This window comes from Solanum lycopersicum, chromosome 10 (assembly GCF_036512215.1).
Source record: "Solanum lycopersicum chromosome 10, SLM_r2.1".
Classification (NCBI taxonomy): domain Eukaryota; kingdom Viridiplantae; phylum Streptophyta; class Magnoliopsida; order Solanales; family Solanaceae; genus Solanum; species Solanum lycopersicum.
The window spans coordinates 61,856,326-61,881,037 of record NC_090809.1 but is presented as its reverse complement, the minus strand read 5'-3'; the positions used below and the strand labels follow the sequence as shown (position 1 = coordinate 61,881,037).

At 29.0% G+C, this 24,712-nt stretch overlaps 2 protein-coding genes across 9 annotated transcripts; both read right to left on the bottom strand.

Moving 5' to 3' along the window:
- Positions 1 to 4,812: 4,812 nt before the first annotated feature.
- Positions 4,813 to 11,181, bottom strand: LOC101243755 (E3 ubiquitin-protein ligase RHF2A). Of its 8 annotated transcripts, none has more exons than XM_069289720.1 (10): positions 10,856 to 10,949; positions 10,219 to 10,389; positions 10,082 to 10,128; positions 8,836 to 9,024; positions 8,079 to 8,141; positions 7,875 to 7,983; positions 7,375 to 7,763; positions 7,126 to 7,233; positions 6,652 to 7,009; positions 4,813 to 5,101 (listed from the first exon to the last, which is right to left on the bottom strand). In XM_069289720.1, the coding sequence occupies exons 4-9, from the start codon at positions 8,862 to 8,864 to the stop codon at positions 6,706 to 6,708; spliced, it is 1,002 nt and encodes a 333-aa protein (XP_069145821.1). In that variant the 5' UTR covers positions 8,865 to 9,024; positions 10,082 to 10,128; positions 10,219 to 10,389; positions 10,856 to 10,949; the 3' UTR covers positions 4,813 to 5,101; positions 6,652 to 6,705. The 8 variants fall into 8 exon arrangements, with proteins under 8 accessions (XP_069145821.1, XP_069145820.1, XP_004249390.2 ...); XM_069289719.1 differs by having other exon boundaries at positions 10,239 to 10,389; XM_004249342.5 differs by lacking the exon at positions 8,836 to 9,024 and having other exon boundaries at positions 10,239 to 10,389; positions 10,856 to 11,181.
- Positions 11,182 to 19,127: 7,946 nt separating this feature from the next.
- LOC101268731 (uncharacterized) lies at positions 19,128 to 21,974 on the bottom strand. Its single transcript, XM_004249341.5, has 2 exons — positions 19,726 to 21,974; positions 19,128 to 19,326 (listed from the first exon to the last, which is right to left on the bottom strand). The coding sequence occupies exon 1, from the start codon at positions 20,244 to 20,246 to the stop codon at positions 19,728 to 19,730; it is 519 nt and encodes a 172-aa protein (XP_004249389.2). The 5' UTR covers positions 20,247 to 21,974; the 3' UTR covers positions 19,128 to 19,326; positions 19,726 to 19,727.
- Between the last annotated feature and the right edge of the window lie 2,738 nt (positions 21,975 to 24,712).

The following is a 24,712-nucleotide window of genomic DNA, read 5'->3' as shown; positions in this document are numbered from 1 at the left end:
TCGTGTAAGTATTTGTACAAAATATCTGACTGTATACATAAATTATAAATTTCAAATATCGAATTCGTAATATACAATTCCTTGAATGAGTTTGTAGCATGATTCATGCATTACCTCTAATTAAAATAATATTATAATTAAATCACCATACATATATACTCATTATAATTGTCATTTATAACAAGCTCTACTAACTTATAACTATGTATTTGCAAAAAAAAAAGATTAATTATTAATTAATATAAAACCTAAAGTTTGAGTTGTCATTGCTTTAAATGTTGATCCAACCATAAACACAAAGGACAAGTACGATTTGACGAGTACGTGCAAATTAAAAGGTTTGGTAAAGAGACAAATCCCTTAATTAATTAGTAATAATAAAGTTTTGAGTAATTATAATTCATACAGCCACCTACTTTAATTAATTTCTTTTCTTCTTAAAAATAAACCGCTCGTAAAAACGTCAGAGTTAGTTGAACAGAAAAAATCTCAAATAAATTTTAAGTTTAAATTTTTCTAAAAGATTTTCTCAAACATGTCGTATGAAACTTTTCTAATATAATTATATCGTATAATCCAAAAAATAGCGATTACGATTTCGTCATAAAAATTTATTTTCCAAATTTGCTTATGTCTTAACAAAGCCGGTAAGCGAGCTGTCATTTTCCTATCTTTGAGTAAAAAGCCACAACTTTGCCGCTGTTTTCTACGCTACGTAAGCCCCCACGTCCCTTTCTTCGCGCGTGAAGCGCGTGACTTTAAACTTTTTCTTTTCGTTTTCAATTCGGTGTTCGTAATTCACGTTAAAACTTTCACTAAATTCAAATCGTACACTTTAATGTCCATATAAATCCAACAAAATTTTCTACATATTCAGAATTCAAATTCAAAACTTCTAATTAAAGAATGGAAGAGAACTTCTCTTTTTCGTTTTCAAGTCTGTATTTGTAGTCTACGTTAGAGCTTTTGCTAAATTGGAATCACACGTTATAAGGTCTATGCGAAAATGATTCTCCCAATACACTACATAATATTAAGAATTTAAACTCAAAATTTTTTATTAAAGAATGAAGCAGTTTCACCACCGTACCAGAATACGTGGCTTTAAGGTTAGTTCACAAGAATTTAAAGGGAAAAACAAAGACAGCTCTCCAAATGGAAGATTGTCTGTCTTGTTCTAAAAACGTCATGGTTATGTATTGACGATTTTGCCCTTGGATATTGTCGGTGTTCATGTCCTTTTTGGGGTTTTAAAATTATGGCCCATTGTATTTAATTCTTTTTTTTTATTTATTTATATTTTCTTTGAGATTTAGTATTTAGTTTTAAGGTCCACTAAGAAATTTTAGATTTTTTTTTGGGTGGTTTAAAAGATTTGTAATATTCGAGGTCTTTTTCTTTACATTTAAATGTCAAATTTAATGATGAGTTTTTGGATTAGTGGCCTAGCGGATTCCAGAGAATTAATATTTCGAGGTTTTTAATTTAATATATGTGTATTTTAAAAAAAATTAAGGTTGAATTAGATAAATTGTAAATTAGTAATATTAAGACGTGATATTTGTCATTTCAAACGCGATCTCATATGAATTATTTCGTATATGTAGATATATGTGGTCATATTTCACATCAGTTGATAAATTCAATTATAAATTCGCGAATTGATTAGCGAGTTCGAGAGAAATAATATTTCGAGGCTTAACTTTATATTTACAGGCTAAAGAAAGTAAAGACAAAATAAAATATATATGTTAGGATTCTCTTTTAAATCGTAATTCTTTTCATCATAATTATGAACATGTCATTGACAATTATATTTCACATAACTCACAAGTTGTCAGCTACTATGATATTTTGAGGTTTAATCTTACATTCACGCGTTAAACTAAATAAAAGAAAACCTAAATATATGTGTTAGCATTCATTCTTTTAAATCGTAATTCATATTGTAAAAATTCTATATCTGTCATCGACAATCAAAACTTACCGAGTTTCGAAATTCTATAATATTTGTCATTTCAAACGTGATTTCTTGATTATTTAGTTGTTGAATATTAGATCTTTTGGACAATGCACTAGACCTACAAAAGAATTTTAAGATGACTTTTTAATCTCTATTGGAAACCATTAAGTATATTTAATTTTAATTTAATGAATAAGAAAAGATTATCCAAATTTGTGGATTAGGAGAACTTTTGTCTTCTTTAATCTTCTTTTTATGAATGGTATTTTGGACGGCAAAGAGAGAATTATTATGCTTTAATTTGATTTTAAATTAATTACTTTTCATGTCACTACATTTTTATGGGTCCAACTCAAATGTTCAATCCAAAAAGAAATTAAATTATAAAATACCCATGAGTTTTGTTATTTCTCGTAAAATATATGCGTATTTTGATTCAGTTTTCATAGTGAGACTCGATTAAATATAAACATACATTAGTAAAGCATTTTTAACAAGACAAATTTATCTTTAGTTTCTAAATCTATATCTAAATTTCAGATGAAAAAAATACTTACCAATCAAGTAATGTTATTTTTATCGGTAGGTATGTGTTTATTTCTCTTAAGAACTAGATGATTAAACATCTTTTAAACTTTAAAATAGTGTAATAATAATATAAATAATTGTTTGTAACTCTGGCCCATAATAAATGCAGAGATCTCATGATCTTGAAATCATGGGTTCGACTTAATTTTTGTGTAACAAATATCTATTTATATTTGTACTCTTAGTAGGTTGTATTCTTTTATTATTTAGAAATTTAAAAATTGTTTATAATTTGACATTATAAAAACAATTTTTTAAAAAGTACTACATCAATATTGCACTTGCTAGCTTATCAATGCAAGTCATTAATAATGAAATTGAAACATAAAATAATAATAAAATTAGAGCTCTGCTCTATCCCTTTGTTACCTATTAATTGTCTGCATTAATCATCGACCTCTATACTTTTTTTATCGAGGGTTACTCATGTTCTCAGTGAGTTAAGAATTTTTTTTTCGGTTTACCTCGACCTTTCTCTTAAGCCTATCATTGTCAATTTCTTGCAACTCCTTATGACTAGGTCATGTGCTTTTCTTGCTCTTGACTTGTCCGAATCATATCATCTTCGTTTCCCACATCTCGCCACTACGGAGGCTATTCCTCACCCTGCTCTATATGTCTTTGTTTCTAATCTTGTCTTTTCTAATTTGTCAAACTTTTATCTAAGCATCTTCATTTCTATTACGTTTCATCTTCTGAACACGTGAATTCGTGAATGACCTTTCCCTTAACAACTTAGTCAGCTTAATAACCATTTTATAGAACTTACTTTTTTCATGTTTTATTGACACGACACCGCCATTAAAAAAGTAGTATTTAGTTAGGGACAAAAATTTTCTATAGCTAATTGATTAGTAAGATTAGTTGTTGATTCAATATAGAGAATTTCTTTTGTTAGCTTCGTGGAGATTAACAATAGATTAGTGATGAAGTTCGTAGCTAATTTCAGTTTTTTGTTTATAGTGATCAGATACGAATCTATAATTTATTTCATCCATCCGAGTTTAATACAATATGTGACATCTTCATCAATCTCATCATTTCATTAGATTATAAATTTAAAATACACGAAAAGTGGGCAAACTTACCATAAAAGAAAAAAAATGCTCTACTATAATATTGTAATTTTTGGGAACCAAAAATTTAAAATAAAAAATTGATGCAAATGACATCTTACTTATTACTTGAGGTGGACATCATAACATAAAAGCAATTGCTTTAGTAATTAGTAAGGGAAAATATAATTAAAAAAAGATGAGTTGATATTAGCCTTCTAACCCACACGTTAATTATTTACTAGTATTTTTTTATTGACTTTGACATTTGACAAGTGAAATTTATCATGAAAAATAGTGAAATTAAAATTTTAGATGTGACTTTAAGATTCTTCAACTTTTACTCTTCTTTCTATTTTTTTTAAAATAAAAATAAATAAATAATTTGTTTTCTATCAATGTCATATCGTAGAGGTTAAGATGGATATTTTATAATTATGCGTGCAATTAATAGAGCTATTTAGTGGCAATTTCATATGTCATAAGAGTAGAAAAATTAAGACTTGTCTTTTTGTTTTTATTCCAAAATAATTCATGGTTGTTAATAAATCCCATTAGCTAATTTCTTTTGATTATTTTCTTTAAAACTTAATGTTATAATTTCAACAAAAGTGAATTTCAACTACCTCCCCCACCCATTCGAAAAAAATTTAACTTACATATATTGACTGACCATGTGTTTTTATCGGATTATCAATTAGCAAAAGAAATTCTTATTATTTATAAGTTGTAACTTAATATTATAAATATATTTAATTTTTTATAAATATCTACTCAAAAAACTTAAAAATAATTGTTTTACAGTTGGAAGTTCACTGTCTATTCATGATTTTATAAACTTTAGTAGGAATATGTCATTTTCTCTATGGTTAGATTTTCTCTTTCTTCTCTATTGTTTTCTGTGAAAAAAAAATCACATTTTTGCTTAAAATTTCAATGCCACGTATGATGAAAAGAATTAGGTTATGATTATTTGTGTATATAATTAGTATATTTTTCTTGTAATAAATTTCATGGAGCCTATTTTAAATTTTTATTTAATGCTTTTGGTCTTGGAGGCTAGAAGTATTAAGTGCGTTTCTTACTTATTTTCTTACGTAGATTCGATTATTCAGTATTTAGATATAAAGTTTGCTGGGAAAAAGGCTAACAAAATGTGAAATAAAGGCAGTGAGCAGAAAATGCAGCTAATATTTTTGGCCAACATTCAACACAAACAAACCTAAACAGAGTTTATGTAGTAAACAAAAAAACATCATTCTGTTAATTTTATCAAGTTGTGAACTTGTAAATATCCAACACAATGATCTCTACCAGATTCCAGTGATACGTTTCAACATTTTGATTCGCGTTAAAACGTATAATATATAAACAAATTTACAGGCAAATCACATTCATGTTGCAGCTGCTATTACTTCAACTCTCCATAGACTGAACGAAAATATATCTCGTCCTCAGCATGTCATATTTGAACCTCCAAGCAAAGTTTCATAACCTGAAAATGAGAAACCAAAAGACAGGCAACTTAGCAATCCTAGGACGGTCCAGGCTATGTTGCTCGGACTCTTCAAAGGTGCTGCAGGATCCTCCAAAGCTTGTGCAACTTTTGAGGAACTGAGACGGGGTGTGACAGCATTTTTGGAGAGTGAGCAACATAGGGTCAAGTAAACGTATATTCATTCGTAAACAAGGTCAAAGACTTGGCTGTATGAAAGGGCATACCAAAAGGAAAGAAACTACAAAATGTAATGATTCTCTATGAACTCCACCCGATCTTCACTACAATTGAGAACTCTTGGGTGCACGAAAAGAAAATAAGGAAATCAGAGACTATTGTAGGTTCTACTGAGAAAAACTCGACTTTACTCCCTCAGAGCACTCATATTTCTCTCCCTCTGCACCACCCATATTAATTCTAGAGGAACTACGTTCCATGCTCTATGTCTTCTCCTTTTTCTCCTGCCCGTCCAACTGAACAACGATTCTTTCAGTTTCAGAGTTCTTGGCGTAGCCCAAGAAGTACCAAACCACCTAACATATTCCACCATAACCTCATGGAAAGACCACACTGAAGCAGAAGAAGAAGAAGAAGAAGAAGAAGATCCCTGTCTCTCCCGCCTACGTACACATATAACACCAGCTGACACAGACAACCTTCCGCTTTCTGAGATTTTCCGCCAACAGATCACCCCTCTAGTAGCTAGCCAAGTGAAAAAACACACCTTCGCCAACACCTTAAGCAATCATATTGCGTTACAAGGGAAAGCTTCCTCTTCCTACCCAAAAGTTTCTCATGAAAAGACTTAATTGAGAACATACCAATCACCCCAAACCCCACCACCACAAAGCATCGGGTTAATCAACCCGCTATAACTTGCTTAGAGAGTAGGGCCAACAATCTTTGAAACTCGGAAACCTCCCATTTGCAGAAGTTGTGACCCCCTAATCTGTAGTATTGTTAAGTCCCTTTTGGCAAGATAGAGGCAATAGACCTCACATGTTTTTCAGATTTGAATTTCTACAACATTTTATGAAGAGTTATAGCTGCCAAACTAATAATCAGGGACTAATTAATTAATTATGCAACCACTACTTAGTTATTAATAACAAACTGTCATTGGTTAAACTATTTGGGTTGTCTTTTTAAAACAAGATGAATGTTCAAACAAAACAAAGTTTCTGTATGTCAGTCCAATCTAGTTTCCATTCATCATACATTCTGAGGAAAGAAATTATGATCCATTTTGAAAAAATAAATATTACATAACTTCTAGAATCAAATGGGATTGCTTCACTTAATTGGTCTCTATTTAAAAGTAAGTATCAACAGGGCTTTTTCATTCAAACAAGGGAAGTGTATGATTATGCTTCTTGACCTTTTATTCAGTGAGATCAACAATAGACAATGATGATAACCCCATTGTAACATCCCCAAATTTGATAATGCAACAGCAATCCTTTAAGGCTACAAACAAGGAGAACCGCAAAACAAAAATTCACTGAAGAAAAAAAAGGAAACTTCCCTTTACAGGCGGCATGACTTACATTCAAAGATGAAATGCTGAGGACAGATGCCAGGTAAATGCTTAAATAGAACACTTAATTCTGAGCTGAACTTGCAGCAGAAGCTGTTGAGTTTCTGTTCAATCCATTTCCAATATGAGTACCCATATTACCATGGTCTCTTTGGAGTGTGTGTGAAGAATCCACTATATTAGTAACTGCTGAAACAGAGCCAGCTCTACTATTTTCTCGAGTTTCCAGATGTTCCATCAGGTGAGATAGACTAGCAATTCCAACATTTGACTCTCTCCTAACAGGACCAGCATCCGGCATTGAAGAACTTCGAGAAAACAATCTCTCCTTCCACTCTCGTGTATTCTTTGAGATCGATTCTTTATATCTGGAGCACAAGAACATATATAACACGCACCAGGCTTAAGATGACCCCAAAAAAATATAAAATAAGTACAACTGCTAATATTAAGAATAAAAGTAATTGAGTGAAGTCATTCATACTTCATTGACATAGAACTAAATCGAGATCTCCAGGACTCTGAAAATGACTGCAACTCTGATGGTCCAGCTCTCCTATGGATTGGTGTAAAGGATGAACTAGAAGAGCTTCTAGAAAGACAGAAAACCCAAAAACAAATGAGAGCTGATTTAAGAAATCTGCATGAGTTTCCAATCCAACCCATCATAAACCAATTTAAGATAAAACCCAGGTGTGCATAAAATTGGAAGGACGTTGAAAACCATAACTACCTATCACCACTAGATAGTCCTTGTGCTGTGGCAGGCGTTAGAACGGAACCAGATGATAAAGCAGAAAGTTGATCACTTTGAACTGAAGGAAGGTAAGGCATCTGTCGTGGTGAATCACTGCTACCGGAGCTAATGGGAAGAGGGGAATCAACTGTTGTGATTGCAGCAGGATCAGAAAGTGATCCAGTAGGATAAGGTGAAACAGAAGCGGTAGGAGATGAATTATGATGAGTTGGAAATACTAAAAGTTGTGGACGGTTATTGGTGGATGAACGATTTCTTGAGCCCTCCCTTCGACCCGCATGGTGAGCTCTTCCCATTGAAGCAGCAACAGCCAAATGCTGAAGAATGCGCTCTTCAAGTTCAGGATCATCAATATCCACAGGTAACTGGAGTGCCATGAATGAAGAATAAATAGAGGTAAACAGAACATGCTAGCTTGTGAAACTCAGAAATCAGATGAAAAAAGAAAATGCTTATCCTTTAAGGCAGCCACACACATGCTGTAGTTCAAAATCTCCCAGTGCAGGAAACTGAAATACTGTAGCATTTCTTTCTGCATTAACTCTAAAATTCCTTTCTTGTTCCACAGCCTCAAACAATTCTTGACTGAAAGAGGGAAGTCAACTGATGTCAAGTAACGGCTGTACCAGTGAATCATGATCATAAAAATTATGAACTGAAATAAATGAAGCCAAAGAAACCTCATCTGATCTTTCAGACTTATGGACTGCCAACACATAGGACAATTAGAACTTCTCTGACACCTGTTTTAACAAAAAAATTAAACTAATTAGACTGTTTACTTCAATGTTCATCATGACTAGTATAGTCCCTAAATCATTTATTTCTCATGTTCCAGAACTAACATCCAGTCTATAAGCCACGCCCATCAAACAACCCCACCCAAAATAAAGGATTATTCGGAGGGGGGGAAATAACTTTTGAGACACATAATTTCACGCACGGTATACGATGCATTTTTATAAACACAACTACCAATTTCATTTATTGGCAATGATTTTTAGGTCTTTCATTATATTTGATAAACTGAAGAGGTAATTAATTAATCCCTACCAATATGGTAACAAGTAATACAAAAGCTCAACATTGACTTCCAATAAGTCTATCCAAATGGCTGTTCAAGTAGGACCGCTTAATACAGAATAATACTGAACTCTATATGCCTCGTGCTTGTTTCTCCACTCCGTCAAACCTTTTGTTCCTTACTACAATACATCCAAAAAGCACTCAAAAGAGCTATCAGCATGCCTTCTGTTGCTCTTTACCCTGTCTAATCTCAATGTCGCTAGCATTTCCTTTATGTGTTTGTTAAAACCCAAGCGATGTGGAACTAAGAATACATAAAGCTCTGCAAACTCACAGTATTGAAGTAAATGGTTTAATCCTCTCTATGTTTTTTGCCCGTGCAACATCAACTACACATCCCAGTTTCCTTACCTGGTGAAACTGGATCGCCTGCGGCACATGTGAAGGAAGCAAGCAATCTTTGTGGGAGCCTTGGTATTCAATATATAGCCGACTCTAACTATCTTGAGATCAAGAGATAGTAGTAGTAGTTCTTTTCATTTTCTTTCTCATAAAGGCAGTATCACGGCCAACTTGCTTGCACTTCAACTATTTGGTTTTCTGAAAGCAAGCAATATGCTAAACAAAAATGGTCCAAAAAACTATGTGATAAAGAATATACAGCATTGAGTAACTACTACTCCCTCCATTTCAAAAAGAATGTCCCTATTTCCTTTTTAGTTTGTTTAAAAAAGAATGACCCCTTTCCTTTTTTGGCAACACTTTAACTTTAACTTTTCACGTGGCATGTTTAAAAACACAAGATTAAAGGGCATTTTGGTATATTTGACATAGCTATAATTTAGAATCACAAGATTAAGAAGTCTTCTTTCTTTTCTTACACTCCGTTCCAAGTCAAACTAGGTCATCCTTTTTGAAATGGAGGTAGTACTAAAAGATGGTTGGAAAGGGAAGAAAAAAAAAGAGCCAGTTCCATATGCCAACGGCAATAACAACCACCCTTTTGACCCAAAAAAGAAACAATAACAACCACCAATAGACTCACTTATGTCAAGTTCCACCAATCACCTTTCAAAGACCACTTGATACAACCCAAGGATAACCACACCCCAAAAGCAGCTACTGCGGTGGGAGAGCCCAAGGCTATATAAGCCCCATGTCACTCCCAATCAAACAAGTGTGGGACTCAAGTCCATAGCAATAGAATCATAACATCACTTCAATTCTTTTAACAGATTTCTCTTCTTCTCCAGTACCTTGCAATAGGACCAATAGGTGTGTGTGTACATTATACACTTATCCCTCGTTAGGTAACATTGATTTTCAAAGTTGTGACAGATAATTTGCTCAAATACGATCTACTTTCCCTGGATCATCTTGCGACTAGTTAAAGCAACAACTTTCTCACCTTTTTATTTGCTATTCAATCTCATATTTTGTTACAAACATCATCCCCCCCCCCCCCACCCACACACACACACAAAAGGAAAAAAGAGCAAAATACACAATAGCAATCTAATTCAATTGTTGCCCTCTCTAGGTCAGCTGATCTTAAATACCTCACTAATATTTACTTGCCTAACAAAAATTAGAATAGCAAATTGATATCCTCAAAATCAACAAAGATAGTAAAGACAGGATTTTTAAAGATACATACCATTCCAGGACGCACTGGAGATGAAACTCATGCTTGCAGCTAGTTACCTACAGAAGAAAAAAACAGATATATACACACTATCAAAGTCACTATGGTAATAGAGTACATAACATTACAAATATCAAACATTTAACTACAGGCAGTCTTTAGCATTCACCGAGGGAGGATCGCTTTCGCAGAAAGCCTCGAGACAAATGCTGCAAGCATCATCACATGCATCCTGAATTCCTCCTTCCACAAAAGCTGCAGGGGATGTCATATGACCCTCTGATTTCTTGACCTCATCCATTCCCAAAAACCTTACAAACCTAACAAATCCCCAATAACAAGCCCAATTTCAGATCTCATAACACAAACTAGCCTCCTCTAAAAGCTAAAAATTTGTAAAAACAGATCCCAGACTAGAAAAAAAAAGTAACCAAAGAACTGCAAATTTCTCATCTCTTTTCCCAACAAGAGATCACCCATATTAATACTTTCAACAAACATGGGCAATTTCTTAATCCAACACTAACACCATATACATATTTTAATTCTACAAATACACACACAAACAAAAAAATTTAGGAATCTTTAGTTTCCCCAAACAACATTAATCTCAATAAAGATTCAAACTTTACACATAAACAATCTAAAATCTCACCTTATTACATTCCATATCCTAAAAAATACCCTCAAAACACCAAAATTAGCAATTCAAAAAAATCAAATTTCGAACAAAATACATAGAATTTCACGTAGCATTTCGCAAAATTGTGAATTTTTTATTTTTACCTGATATGAATTTAGAAAAAGGCTCCGGAAATTGGGTGAAGAAGAAAATTAATTTGTTGAACCGATAAGGCCCCTTTCAGGAACCTAGAAATTCGAGAAGACAGAGACAAAGAGAGGAATATTTTATATAGTGAAATTGGAGGTCACGTTTAGCTTTTACTACCTTTAATTTGCTTTTTCCATACTACCATTAAAAAAAAAATATTAAGAAAAATAACAAGATTATTTTTTTAAAAAAAGAAAGTATAATTTTGGTTTTGATATTTTATAATAATTAGTTAGATGATAGTATTGTTAAGAGATTATTATATCCATACGTAAGAATAACACATTAATTATTTAGAGGTTGTTAAATTTTTATTTATAAAAAAAAGTTAGTTAGGTGTTAGGATCGTATTAGATAATCAGCTTTTAACTACTTTGAAAGAGAAGACAATAGATTAGCTTAAAAGGAAAAAAGGTAGAACACGAATTACATCTGAAATATTCATATGGAAAGAAAAATTTGTATGCTCTGTTTATTTTTTTTATTTTTTATTTTTATAGGGGGATAGAAGTCAAGGAAGAGATAAAGAAAATAATACGAATTAGCCATGTAAATAGGAGCGGAGTAGATAAAATACAAATTCGAATTTAGTGTCTAGGGTAATAAGAAAGTGTCATCAAATTTAATAAAGTGGTTAGTCAGATCTATTGTGTTGAATGGTGCGAGAGTGTTTGTTTGTAGTCAAGAACTTGCATATCCAAAAGATGAAAATAGCGCATGTTTGAAATAAATGTGTGACATATTAGGAGAGAAAATATTAGAAATGAAGTTCGGAAGAAGGTGGGAGTGACCTTTATAATTGACAAAATGAGGGAGGTGAGACTGAGATGGCTCAAACGTGTGAAGAGAAGATGCACAATTGCCCTAGTGATTAAGTGCGAGAAATTGACTATAGTGGGTATTAGGAGAGGTAAAGAGAAAATGAAAGAAGTCTCGGGGAGGTGAATTAAACAAACATGACATATTTTTGACTTATTGACGACATAACTCTTGATAGAAAGATATGAAAGTCAGGAATTAAGGTAAAATAATAGTAAGTAGTTGTACATTTTCTAATTCATCTACAAGTATTGTTATAAATACTGTCTTAGAATTTTTAGATTTTAATACTATTAGTTGTTTCATTTACTTTTGTGATCGTATTATTTACTTTTGTTATAGTGATCACTTATTCATTATTTTCAGTATAACTTCTTCCGCTATATATTTGTTTTAATTAAAAAAAAATTTAAATGAAAAAATATACATTCTATCTTCTCATAGTATCAACTTGTGACACTAGGTCTTGCTAATCATATTTCTGATTTCAATAATTTTTATTTCAGTATGTTTATCATTATATGAAATGAAATTTTAAAAAGGTATATCTTTTCTTTTGTATTGTTTTTTTTCTTGTATTGTATAATTCGCCTGGCTAGTATAATTCGTCGATTTGTATTCATTCATTAATTTATAAAATTTGATTTTTGATTGTATAAATTCAGATTTTTAAAATATATTGACCCTATCCATTTGTATATGATTAATGCATTCATAATGAATTACCATGTTTGTATAGTGACAAATAATACATACAAACAAAGTTCTGAAAAAATTCTGAAATATATAAATACAAAAATTTTATATATTTATCCTAATTATATATTCGCAAGCAAAATATGCAAACGGATAAAAATACACAATCACAATCTCCATATCAAAAAAAATTATAGCTATTAAATATAATTATTGAAACAATATTTCTAGAATTTTATTAAATTTCTCTTTAAGATTATATCTTAACAAGTCCTGGGCTTAAAAGTTGGCCCAACACTGAATTATCCACATATATTTATGGAAAACTTACATAAATATACCATAATAAAAAAATATTTATCATTTATAGCAATAACATTTTTTTCACATGATCACTTTTAATTTATTTATAATATAAGTTTAATACATATTACAAAGAACAATTTATTATTCACATATAATACAGGTTTTAACGATGGATAATATATTTATCACACATTTTAATACACTTATAATACAATATGTCAAATTTTTACCAAACAAGCATAATATATTTCAAAAAACAATTATAATTCATATATATTGCATACATAATTCACCTTTAATTCATATTACAGATTTAACATAGTTTTGCTATAAGTGATAATAAATTAAAAATATTACTAAAATCAGTAATATATATATATATATATATATATATATATATATATATATATATATATATATATATATATATATATATATATATATATTAGGCCTTCTAATGGGCTTTCCATCGAAAAGAAAATATTTTGATGGAGATAATATGTTTCTTTTGTGTCAATCTATAAATTTAAAGGTGGATTAGAGAAATTTAGTATATAAGTGTACCCCTAAAAGAACAAGGAAAATTTATATTAAAATTGACTTTATACCTTAGTCCTTTAGATAAATATCGCAAACACTCGATCAATTAAATTTATTAGTTTTCTTGTAGTACATAATAATGAACTTATCAGTAATTAAGTAGTGAATGACATTAATTTGACAAGATGAAACAATATTGAATATAAATTGATTTTTCAAATTAGTAAAACTGACATAATTATTACTTATAATTGTATGTTAAATATATATAATATCTATTAGAATATTTTGCTTAAAACGACAAAATAAAAGTCAAAATGATTTCTAAAATATTTTTGTTTTGAATATAAATTGATTTTTTCAAATTAGTAAGACTGACATAATTATTACTTATAATTATATGTTAAATATATATAATATCTATTAGAATATTTTGCTTAAAATGACAAAATAAAAGTCAAAATAATTTCTAAAATATTTTGACTTTTAAAAGAACTTATTTTCCTATATATTTAATGGGAGAAAGTTGACCAATTAATTAAAAATATGAAGCTAAAAGATTTAGGGCCAAATAATTTATACAAAGGATCTAGACGCGAAAATGCACTAAATTATAATTTTTTCACAACTTGAAACAAGTAAAAAGGAATTAAAGATATTGTACTATTTTTATTGTACATGGCTTTATTTTTACCAATAATGTAGCTTTTTAACATTATAAATACGCTTGTGATATCAATATTCTACTTCACATTTTCTTAGTTTCTCAAAGTAAAATTTAGTCGTGGTGGAAAGCAAAATGAAGCGCACATGAGAAACTTGTTGAACATTTGGTGTTTCTCTATTTGAAATCCTTGGAAGTGATTTGACTCCTTCAGAGGAGGAAGTAAAATTTTCGATGTTTGACCAATTATATGAAATGAAATATTATATGAAATGAAATAAAAAAAAATATCTATGGTTTCAATATTTTTCATTTCGATGTTCTTATCATTATATGAAATGAAATAAAAAAAATATTATCTTTTAGTCGGTAAGTGTTGATTTTTCATTCATTGAGATTTATGTGTTTTGAATTCACAAGTAATAAAAAAATAAAAATTAAATAACAGATGGAACTAAAAATAAGAAAAATTGTGCAGAGTAGCTAATTTAAAGTTTAAACCATATTAAATGATATAATTATTGTTTAGGGAAATTCTAATTCACACATATAGTTTTTTCATATCTTGTTTTTAGCCTAATTTGTTTCATTCGCCTGATTAATATGATTTGCGATTTGTATAAATTTAGAATTTAAAGAATTCGATTTTGGATTGTATAGATTCAGAATTTTGTATATATTTATTCTATCTATTTATATTCGATTTATGAATTAATGATGAATTACCTTGTTTGTATATTGATAAGTGAAAAAAGTATATAAACAAAGTTCTGAATTTTTTTTTAATATATAAATACATAATTTTATATACTTACCCTATTTGTCACAAGCGAAATATACAAAATGGTAAAAATATACAGTCGCTACTTTCATAGCAAAAGAAACTATAGCTATGAAACACAACAATCGAAAACTATATTTAGCGTTTTATTAAGTCCATTAGTTTACTATTTGTGAAAAAATCTCTAAAAAAGTATACCTCTACAAGTCTTGGGCCTCAAAGTTAGGCCTATAAAAATCTGTTTTACACTGAATTACCCACATATATATTGGGCCCTCTAATGGGCTTTTCATCCAAAAGGAAATAGTTTGATGAATAAGTTTAAAATAGAGCAAATTAACTACATAAATCTCACAAGTTTAGATTCTAATTTTCGAAGTTTCGAGCAATAACAAAGTAACTTTTTTTTCTTCAGAAATTCCAATATGGTCCTTTTAATTCAAGCTGTAAATTTCATACTTCTACCAATATTTAAATAAAAAATGCATCTCAAACAAACACAATATACATAAAAACTAATGTTCATTCCCTGTATTTACATATACATAACTAACAATGTAAATACATCAAACACAATGTATATATGTAGATTAGATACATGTGAATGTAGTCAGATGCATTGCAATAACATAACAAATATCCTGTTAATTAAGGAGATTAGTTTTTGAGATAGTTATTCAATATCATATTTAAAGGATTTGTGTGTCTAATTTAATTTTGTAAAATATATGGTATAATTATTAAAAGACAAATTATAGAAATACACACCTTTTGTTTCACTTATTTCTATTATCCCATATTACTTTTTAAAATCTTTAAAATTCCTTATTTCTTTAATGAATTTGAGCTGCATATTAATGGTTCGAGCCAGTAAAATTAAATGATTAGCATCAAAATGAGCCACATAAAACCATTTTTGATATATAATACTTCACCTCTCAATACAAATTTAAATTAGTTAGATCCCAGAATGAATATTAGATGTCAAATAAAAAAATCAAAAAAAATTATTAATCTAAATATTTGATGATTTTACTCTATACAAAGACATGAAGGATGAATAATTGAATACTTAGTAACTTCCTCAATCAAATAGTATTATAGAGAAAGACATCAATAATTAATTAGTTTTAGTATATAGTTGCTGAAGAAAAATAATTTATGACAAAGATTTTCAGCAAGAAAATCCACATTCTTTGAGAAAATCTACACCTATTAAGATAATTGATCAATTCCAACTTTTAATGATATACATAGAATTTTTATAAAATATTTTATTTTATTTCAAACAAAAAATAAATAAATCACGTATATAATTTTATTCTTAACTTTGATTAAATAATATGTATTTTTCATTTTTATTTATTTTTTAAAAAAAATATCTTATTTAGATATGTATTATTCTATGAGGTTGTTTGTTATGAGAAACATCAAACAAGATAAACATAGTAACATAATCTTATGGACATAATATCTCATATTCAATCGTAATAATATAAATAATTCAAGGATTAACCGGTACTCTTAACTAAATATAAAATATAATAATTTTTATATTTTATCTTGAGATTAGTATACGATCAGTACCAACCTATCTCCAAGCCCCACCCAGTGGCGTAGCCACATACTATTAGGGGTGTTCAATTGGACACCCTTCGTCAGAAAAAAAAATTAACATTCATACAAATAAAATGATATACAAAATGATTAAATAATTTATTTTAGACAACCTTAAATATAATAAGTTGCTATTTTTGAACACCCTTTAAATTTTTTTTATTGTAGTGTCATTTCCAAGTCATTTTGTATGTACATCCATGTGATTAATGAGTTGAAATGAACACTTGTTGATTAAAGCCATTTGAATACAGATAGAATTAATAATTAGTTTCATTAATGAGTGTGTTCAATGATGATATCTGAATTTTAATATTCATTTATTATATACCACATACAAAATTATTCATCTAATTTATATTTAAAGACGGATTTAACATTTAAAATTTTGTAAGTTTGTAAGTTTCTATAATAATAGTTAATATATTATAATAATAACTAAATTTAAAATCTAAGTTTTTATAAATATTTGATAAATTATTTTAATATGAATACTGCAAATTAAAAATAAACTTGTTGAGTTCAAATAAACTTCAGGTAATACTCTAAATCCGTTTTAATATACATTATAATTTTCTATCCACGAAAATTCATTCAAACCCCATAGGCCATAATGCATGCTCCTTTACCTCCTTCCTATCATGATTATACATAAACATGACCGTTAACTTGACGTCAGTTGACAACTATGATCTTTAATTCCGAGTGTAAACAAGTAGACACTTAAACTTATATAAAGTTGAACAAATAAACATATTTATCCTACATGGCACCCGACATTGCAATTTTGTTTCTTACGTGGCGTCCTACGTGTATTATGTCATGTGGGATACGTGTATTTACTTGTTTAATTTTATACAAGTTTAAGTGTCTACTTGTGCACACTCAAAATTGAAGAACATATTTATCTGCTGAAATCAAGTTAAGGATCATATTTATGTATTACCGCCTTAATTAAAAGTACATATCAAGTTTGAAACGGTAAAAAGTATATGTTTATTTGTTAATAGATTTTTACTTGACGTAAATATAAATTAGTTCAGTATAGAGTCGAGTTGGTGGTGTCCAATCTCAAGTGGGATTTTTTTTCTTTTTGGGTGGGGGTGGGGCAAAAAAATCTTAGTAAAAGTTAATAGATTCTGAAAGTCACCTGGAGTTGCAATATGTGCAAGTATTGATAGGGACTGATGACAAACAACAGGTTTGGACCCTCAAATACAATTATTGTACTTTTTTTTTTTTAGTGGAAAAGAACAGTATTTTATCATCATAGGTTTACTAGATTTAATTATATTTTGTCATTTATCATTTTTCTAATGAAAAGGATAGGTTTAAAGCATTGGAGTTTTCTTTAATTTGGAGGATATGGACCATTTAGTATAAGAATAGGTAGAAGTATGACTGTCATCAAAGTGATTGGTGATATATAATATGGTGATGAATAAAGAAGGTGATTGACAATATATAACGCGGTGACGATGACTGGTGAATTATGCTAGTAATAACTGATTATAGTAAGTGAGTTATAATAATGATGGTTAGTAAGTTGTAGCTGAAGATGATAATTATTATTCGCCGTATAATCGATGAATAAATAAAATTATATTATGTTGGTAGGAAAGCAAGGTGTTGCTTTTGTACTCAAAGAGTTATGATTACACTACTACCACACCAAACATAGTGGTTGTTTGATTAAAAGAAAAAAAAACTATAAAAGGAGTGAGATTAAGTCTTAATTAGGTCTTGTTGACCATATATATTATTTATTTTTACTTTCAAAATTATTTTCTCATTTTATTTAAAAATCAATATTTTTTTGTCTTAAATATTTTCAAATTTCATTAGAATTTGAATTTAAAACAAAATATTTCAACAATGGGTAAATTTTTAAGCTGAAGGTTTTTTAACAAACAATTGGAAAAATATATAAGTATATCTTTAGACTATGATCGAAAATTTCAGAGACATATTTTAATTAAATTAAGGTTTTATTATCCCTTTGAACTTTTGTTTTAGTAATTTTGTACACCTTTTTGGCTTACGTGACATCCAAGTATCTCCCACACATCTCAATTGCGTGGAAGGGTGTGCCACATAAGACTAAAGGTGTATAAATACAAAAAAAAAATAAGTCGAAGGAGATAATAGAAACTTAGTTTAGTTAAGGTATGTATCTGAAATTTCGGTCATAGTCTAAAGGGATACTTATGCATTTTCCCAAAATAATTTTTTTATCCGCACAAAATAGGCACAAAATAGGAATAAGGTTTATTGTACATATACCATCTTACCAAACTCCACTCATGAAATCACACTCAATAATCACCATGTTACTGTAACTAGGAACATTTTTTTGTGCATATATAAATCGAATCGGTAAATTTTAAATACTATATAATTTAGCAAAACAAAATATGGTTTTCTCCTTCATTTCATAGTGTAATCCTCTTTCTTCAAATCGTCTTAAATTTCAATAGTAATACTAACAAGATTTAAATTTTATGAATTTTGGGACATTAGTTACTTGACAAGTTAATGTCATTCTCATCTTCTTCAAGTTTATTGATCATTCCTATTTAAAATTATGTACTTTGTAAAATTAACTCAATACTTCTTTCCTTCGAAAAGATTCACGTATAATCAAAAATTTAAGATCCGCTTAACCATAAAAATTATACTTATCGTAAAAGATATAATCAAACACAACTCTAATGTGAAAATTTAATGTAAAGTAATTTTTTCTATGTTTATTTACATAGCCAAACACCCCATGGAACAAAATAGTTAAAAAAGCAAAACAAAATTGGAATTGAACAATATACTTGATTTCGATTCTTGAAATGAGAATATGACAAAGAAATTGAAGAATATAATACAAGGATTGCTTGGTGGATACAAGAGTTTGTAATTACAAAGAGAGTTTACAAGATTTTTTTTTAAAAAAAATAGAACAACTTCTCCCTCTTCATTCAACCACCTATACACATTAATTCATCCCAAGCCTGAAAATTACAACAAACATACACAATTGATTATAATCATAATAATCGGAAATTATACCTCGATTAATTTTACAAGATAAATAATATTTATAAATTTAAAAAATTACCTAAAACAAGTATGATGAAATACCAAATATTATTGAATTTATGAAATTAATTCATTTTACGAGCTACAAAGAGGAATTGATATGAATTTACGAAAGATTTCGAAGTAATGGATAAAGGATGTTGCGTTTTCACTTTATTTTCCAAAATTCATCATAAATTTAGTTCGATAATAGCATAATGAGTGACTATTTAACGCTCTATTATTATTATGATAAATTGAAAGTCTAATTTTGATTTTTGATATATAGAATTAACTTATTTTATAAATTAATCGAGATGCGTATAAATTACCGTTACATTTCACTTCGTTGAGATGGGCTCCTCCAGAACCCAGTACCGTAAAACTTATCCCACATTTCCTTCTCCAGCTCCAAAGCATCCTTATCGGTTGCTAGGTTTCCGGCGCCGGCGCCGACCATCGCAATCGGACTAGAAATCTGGTAAGCATGAAGCTCCATTTCATCACAGCTACAATGTCCACTTCCCGTCGCCGGCAAAAGCCCCTTTTTCATCAACCGATCCCGGCGATTTTTCCTCAAAGCCTTTCTACAAAGTCCAGCCGGAACCTTATACACCGCTAGAACCAACAAATTCGCTATCCCGCAAGGACAACAACACGCCACCGCCGCACATTCCGCCGTCGTACCGCCGGCGACCTCCGCTAATCGCGCTCTCCGAACAACACTCCCACCGCCGCTGCTGCTGCTGCTACCGCGTACGACGCCGCGCGATGAATCGTTACTCGATAATAGCGGCTGCCGTTTATCCAGAGACAGTAACGGAGGCGAAGGTATGATTATTGGTCTCGTCATGCCCTAATTTTAATTAATTTTTTTTTTTAAAATTTTTAATTTTAATTTTTTTCGAAAAAATTCGATTTCATAAGGATGATGATATTTTCGGAGTGGGGGAAGAAGATTTATTAGATCTTCAAAATGGAAATAAATTACCCCTCTCCGAAAAAGCTGGAGAATTAATTTTTTTTTATGTGAATTATAAAAAAAAAATTGATGAATTTGTTGATTTAATGTATCCAATAAAATAAATTAATGGTGATTTTGAATGTGTAAAAATATAGTGGAAAAGAGAAAAATAAGGTTTGTCGTATAAGGGTGCGGGGAAGTAGGGAACAAAGGGAATAAATAGAAAAAGGGGGGTTTTTTTTTTTATGTCCGAGTCAATTTATACGTATCTCGATAAATTTTAGGAAATATAGATTATCTTTATCGATATAGATATCACGTGTAATTTAAAATTGTATTTATTAAATAAATATAATAACTTTATAACATGTTGAAATATTTTAAAACGCGGTATGACCAGCTTTTTTTTTTATATAATGGGTACTGATAATTTTTTTACGTCGTTTATAAATATTTGCTTATAAAACTTATAATTGGATTGTCTTTTAATTATTTATGGATCAAGTTTGTTCTGTATTTTGCGATATGATAAATCAATAGTTATAGTTAGTTTAACCTCGACTTGTATCTACATTTATGACAAAGAATTAAGACTTATCATGTTAACATTTTATACATGTAAAATTATCTAAAGTCTTAATTAGCGTTTAATCATAAATTTTGAAAATTTACTTCATGCATAAATGCATAAATTTATTGACAGAACAATTTTCTTCAAATATTTTTGAAGTTTTCAGAAATTAGCTCTCATAACCTTGTTTTTTGAATTTTTGGGACTTTCAATTACGATTTTAATTATTTTTTTCAAGTAAAATATATGATCCAACACAAATTTAAATTAGAATCCAATTTTTAACCTTAAAATCTATGACCAAATAGCTAATATTGGCCAATCCTTTGTTAGATACAAAATGACATCATATATAATGCAATTTGCAGTATTTATATAATACTATTTTATATATCTGATAGTAGTACTAATATAATAATATAGCAAGCCTTATTATTGCCACTATCATGTAAATATTGTTGCTGCTACTATGCATGTATCCGTAAGATTCGAATTCGGACTCAATAATACGAAAATAGCTTTGTGCATCGATTCAAAATCCAACAAATTAGTTAAATTATTTATTTGTTGAGTGTTCTATGTTAATTTTATATAAATATCTGTCAATGGCGTAAGCAGAAATTGTATATAAGATGTCCAAAAATCTCATAGCTCATAAAAATAATTTAAAGAATGGGTGTACTTAAATTTTGTAAAAACTACATAACATTAATAATTACTTTTTTTAATTAAACTGTACCTAAATTTTTTAATATCAAATTACATAATATTTAGCTTTAATGTTCATGTTTATCTGATAGGAAGTGAAAAAACAAAGAAAAAGAGAGAGATTTCAATTTAGAGTGAAATCACTTTTATGCTTCAACATTACACAAACCTCTGATGACTAACAACGAGAAATGAAAACTAAATAATCGAATCACACGAGTTATATTAAAAGAGAATTTATATAAAGTATTTCACTTCTAGTAGCTTAATGGAATAAATAAATAGAATTTTCTTATTAAATTTAAACTAAATAATTCTTTTAATTTTTTAATGAAAGAAAAAAATAAGTCATTTAACTGGAATCGAACCGGGCAAGTTGCAAAGAATTTAGTAAGAGTTGAACGACTGAAACCACTAAGCTAGAAAATTTTTATTGTTTTTCAAGGTGTCCAAAATATTTTATTTAACCCATTTAAATTATTATTTTTCTTATAAATACAATGTAATTTTCTGACCAAGGGTGTCCTATCGAAAGGGTAGCTACGCCCCTGATTCCTATTAATCTCCATATCGAATCCGGGTCAATAATACTAAAAGAGGCTTATGCACCCCCTGAAGAATCAACATTCAAATCATTTATTCATTAGGTGCTCTATGTTACTTATATATATATATATATCGAGACAAGGTTAATGGATACTCAAGCATCTGCCGAACTTTATGTAGATCTGCCCCTACATATATTGTCTATTTATCTTATCATATAATAATATTAATTTTGTTTAATCAAAATTATAATATTCTCTCTCTATATATATCAAATCTTATACTATATTAAATTTGTATTAGTAAAAATTTTAATTTTAATATGATAACTCGATATATTCCGATCTCTTATTTTTCGAGGGGAGCGTAATTTTGTTTTTAATAGAAAATAGTGGTTGGGGGACCCTAGAGGTTAGGGGACAATGGTACGTGATAGGGAGTTTAATAGAGTAAGTACAAGACAAGTGTATAATTTGGAGATTACACAATACCTAATATCCAATATTATAATTAAAAGGAAAAAAGGATAAATCTATCTCTAAATTATCGTAAATTGTCCGTAGATATATTTCGTTATATGTTTGAGATATTAATGCCTATCCCTTTCAAATAACTAAAGCGTATATGTACCCTTTATACGAACAGATATATACGTGTTATAATTTCATCCACCAAAATTCGAACTCGGATCGATGATAAAGATTGTGCCATGCGTTTTTCGTTAGAGTGAAAGACATATAAGCTCTAATTTTTGGACAATATCAGCAACAATGTCTCAAAAATATGACGAAGGATATCTGCATGTCATATATAGTAGTTCAAAGGTATACTTGTCTATTTTCTATAATTTATATTAGGGACATAACTTCGTGTGCTAAAATTTAATTTTTGGTTGACAAAAGTTTGAGGTTAGATATAGGTACAACATCGAACTAATGTAAATAAAGAAAATTCATCTTAATTATGATAAGGTACGTCCTCCATTTTTTCAATTTACGTGACACATTTTGAATTTTAAAATTTAAATAAGCTTATCTTTGATTGATTTTTTTTTATAAATCTTTTAAATATTTTGAATTGTCAATTATTCTGACTTACAATACTTTTTGCGTAATTTATAAATAAACTTCATTGACACTAACAAACTGAAAAAACAAAAGAGAATTATTTTTGCCTGAATTTTGCATGACATAGTTTAACTTGACATTAATTTAAATTATTTTTTTGTTTAAAAAAAAGAATTTTGAAACTTGTGATTTAAAATAAGTGAATGATATTTATTTAACTATAAATCATTTCATTAAGGATGAAATAAACATTTTTAAAGTTAATTCTTATGAAACTAACTAAAAAGAAATATGAGTCATATAAAATGAAATTAATTGAGTAATAATTAATATGAGTAATAATTAATATTACCCACCACGAGTTATAGGTATATTTTAGAAGGGAAAGTTACACAATTGGTTGAGGGCAATCTCATCGAACCCAAAATCACTTATTCAAAATAAAATATTTCAATCATCTCGTCACAACTCTGAGTAGGTTGTTATACCCCATCTTTATAATAATAAGTAATGATTAATTTCAATTAATTGAGGTCAAAGGGAGTATAATATGGATAGGTAAAGAAAGAAAAATGAGTTACTTCCCTCGTTTCCCTAAAATAAGACTTTAAAATGAAAACAAATAGGACCTCGAGGGCGAGTCGATGAGAGCGATTCGAACAGAAAGGACTAACATATTAATAATAGTTAGTACGAATTATTTTAGACGTATTTCACATTAAAACAACAGAAGAAAGAAGAGTAAGTGATAAAATTTAATATAACTTTACAATAATACGTATACTTTTATTTAACTCGATGATGGCATAATCCGATGGATTAATTAGGAGTAATTTTAAATATTATAAACTATTACAAGTACTATAAACGTGCAACCATATATTACTAGAACAAAGGAGGAATATGTTAGACTTTCTAATTCAAATAAATTGAATATAAAAATACTAACATATGAAATAATAATAATAATAATAATAATAATAATAATTAGTACCTAGGCTAGTAATATGGATTAATATTTAATTAAAGGATTCCATTCTCCAAATAAGTGTAATTAATATTGTATAATATTCCCATAATTAGTTGCCACACCAACTTTGATCTTTTCTACTTGTACCAAACAATCTTTGATTAAATTATTTTCTTATGTTTAGATAATTTTACCCTCTTGGAAAAAATATTAAAATTTGAATATATATTCGTGAAAAATAAATATCTTAAAATAATTTTAAGATAATATTTTTATACATACACACCAAACAAAAGAAAATAAATTAAAAAACTAATTTATTTTGCTAAAAAATATTTTCTCTTTGTATCAATACACCCTTAATCTAAAATACCAGATGAAAATATTTTCATGACTTTTTTTAATATAAAAAAGAAAAAAGTAAAAAATGAATATGACCCTCTAAAAAAAATAAAATATTTGTATATATAAATATATTTGGATGTATCTTTCT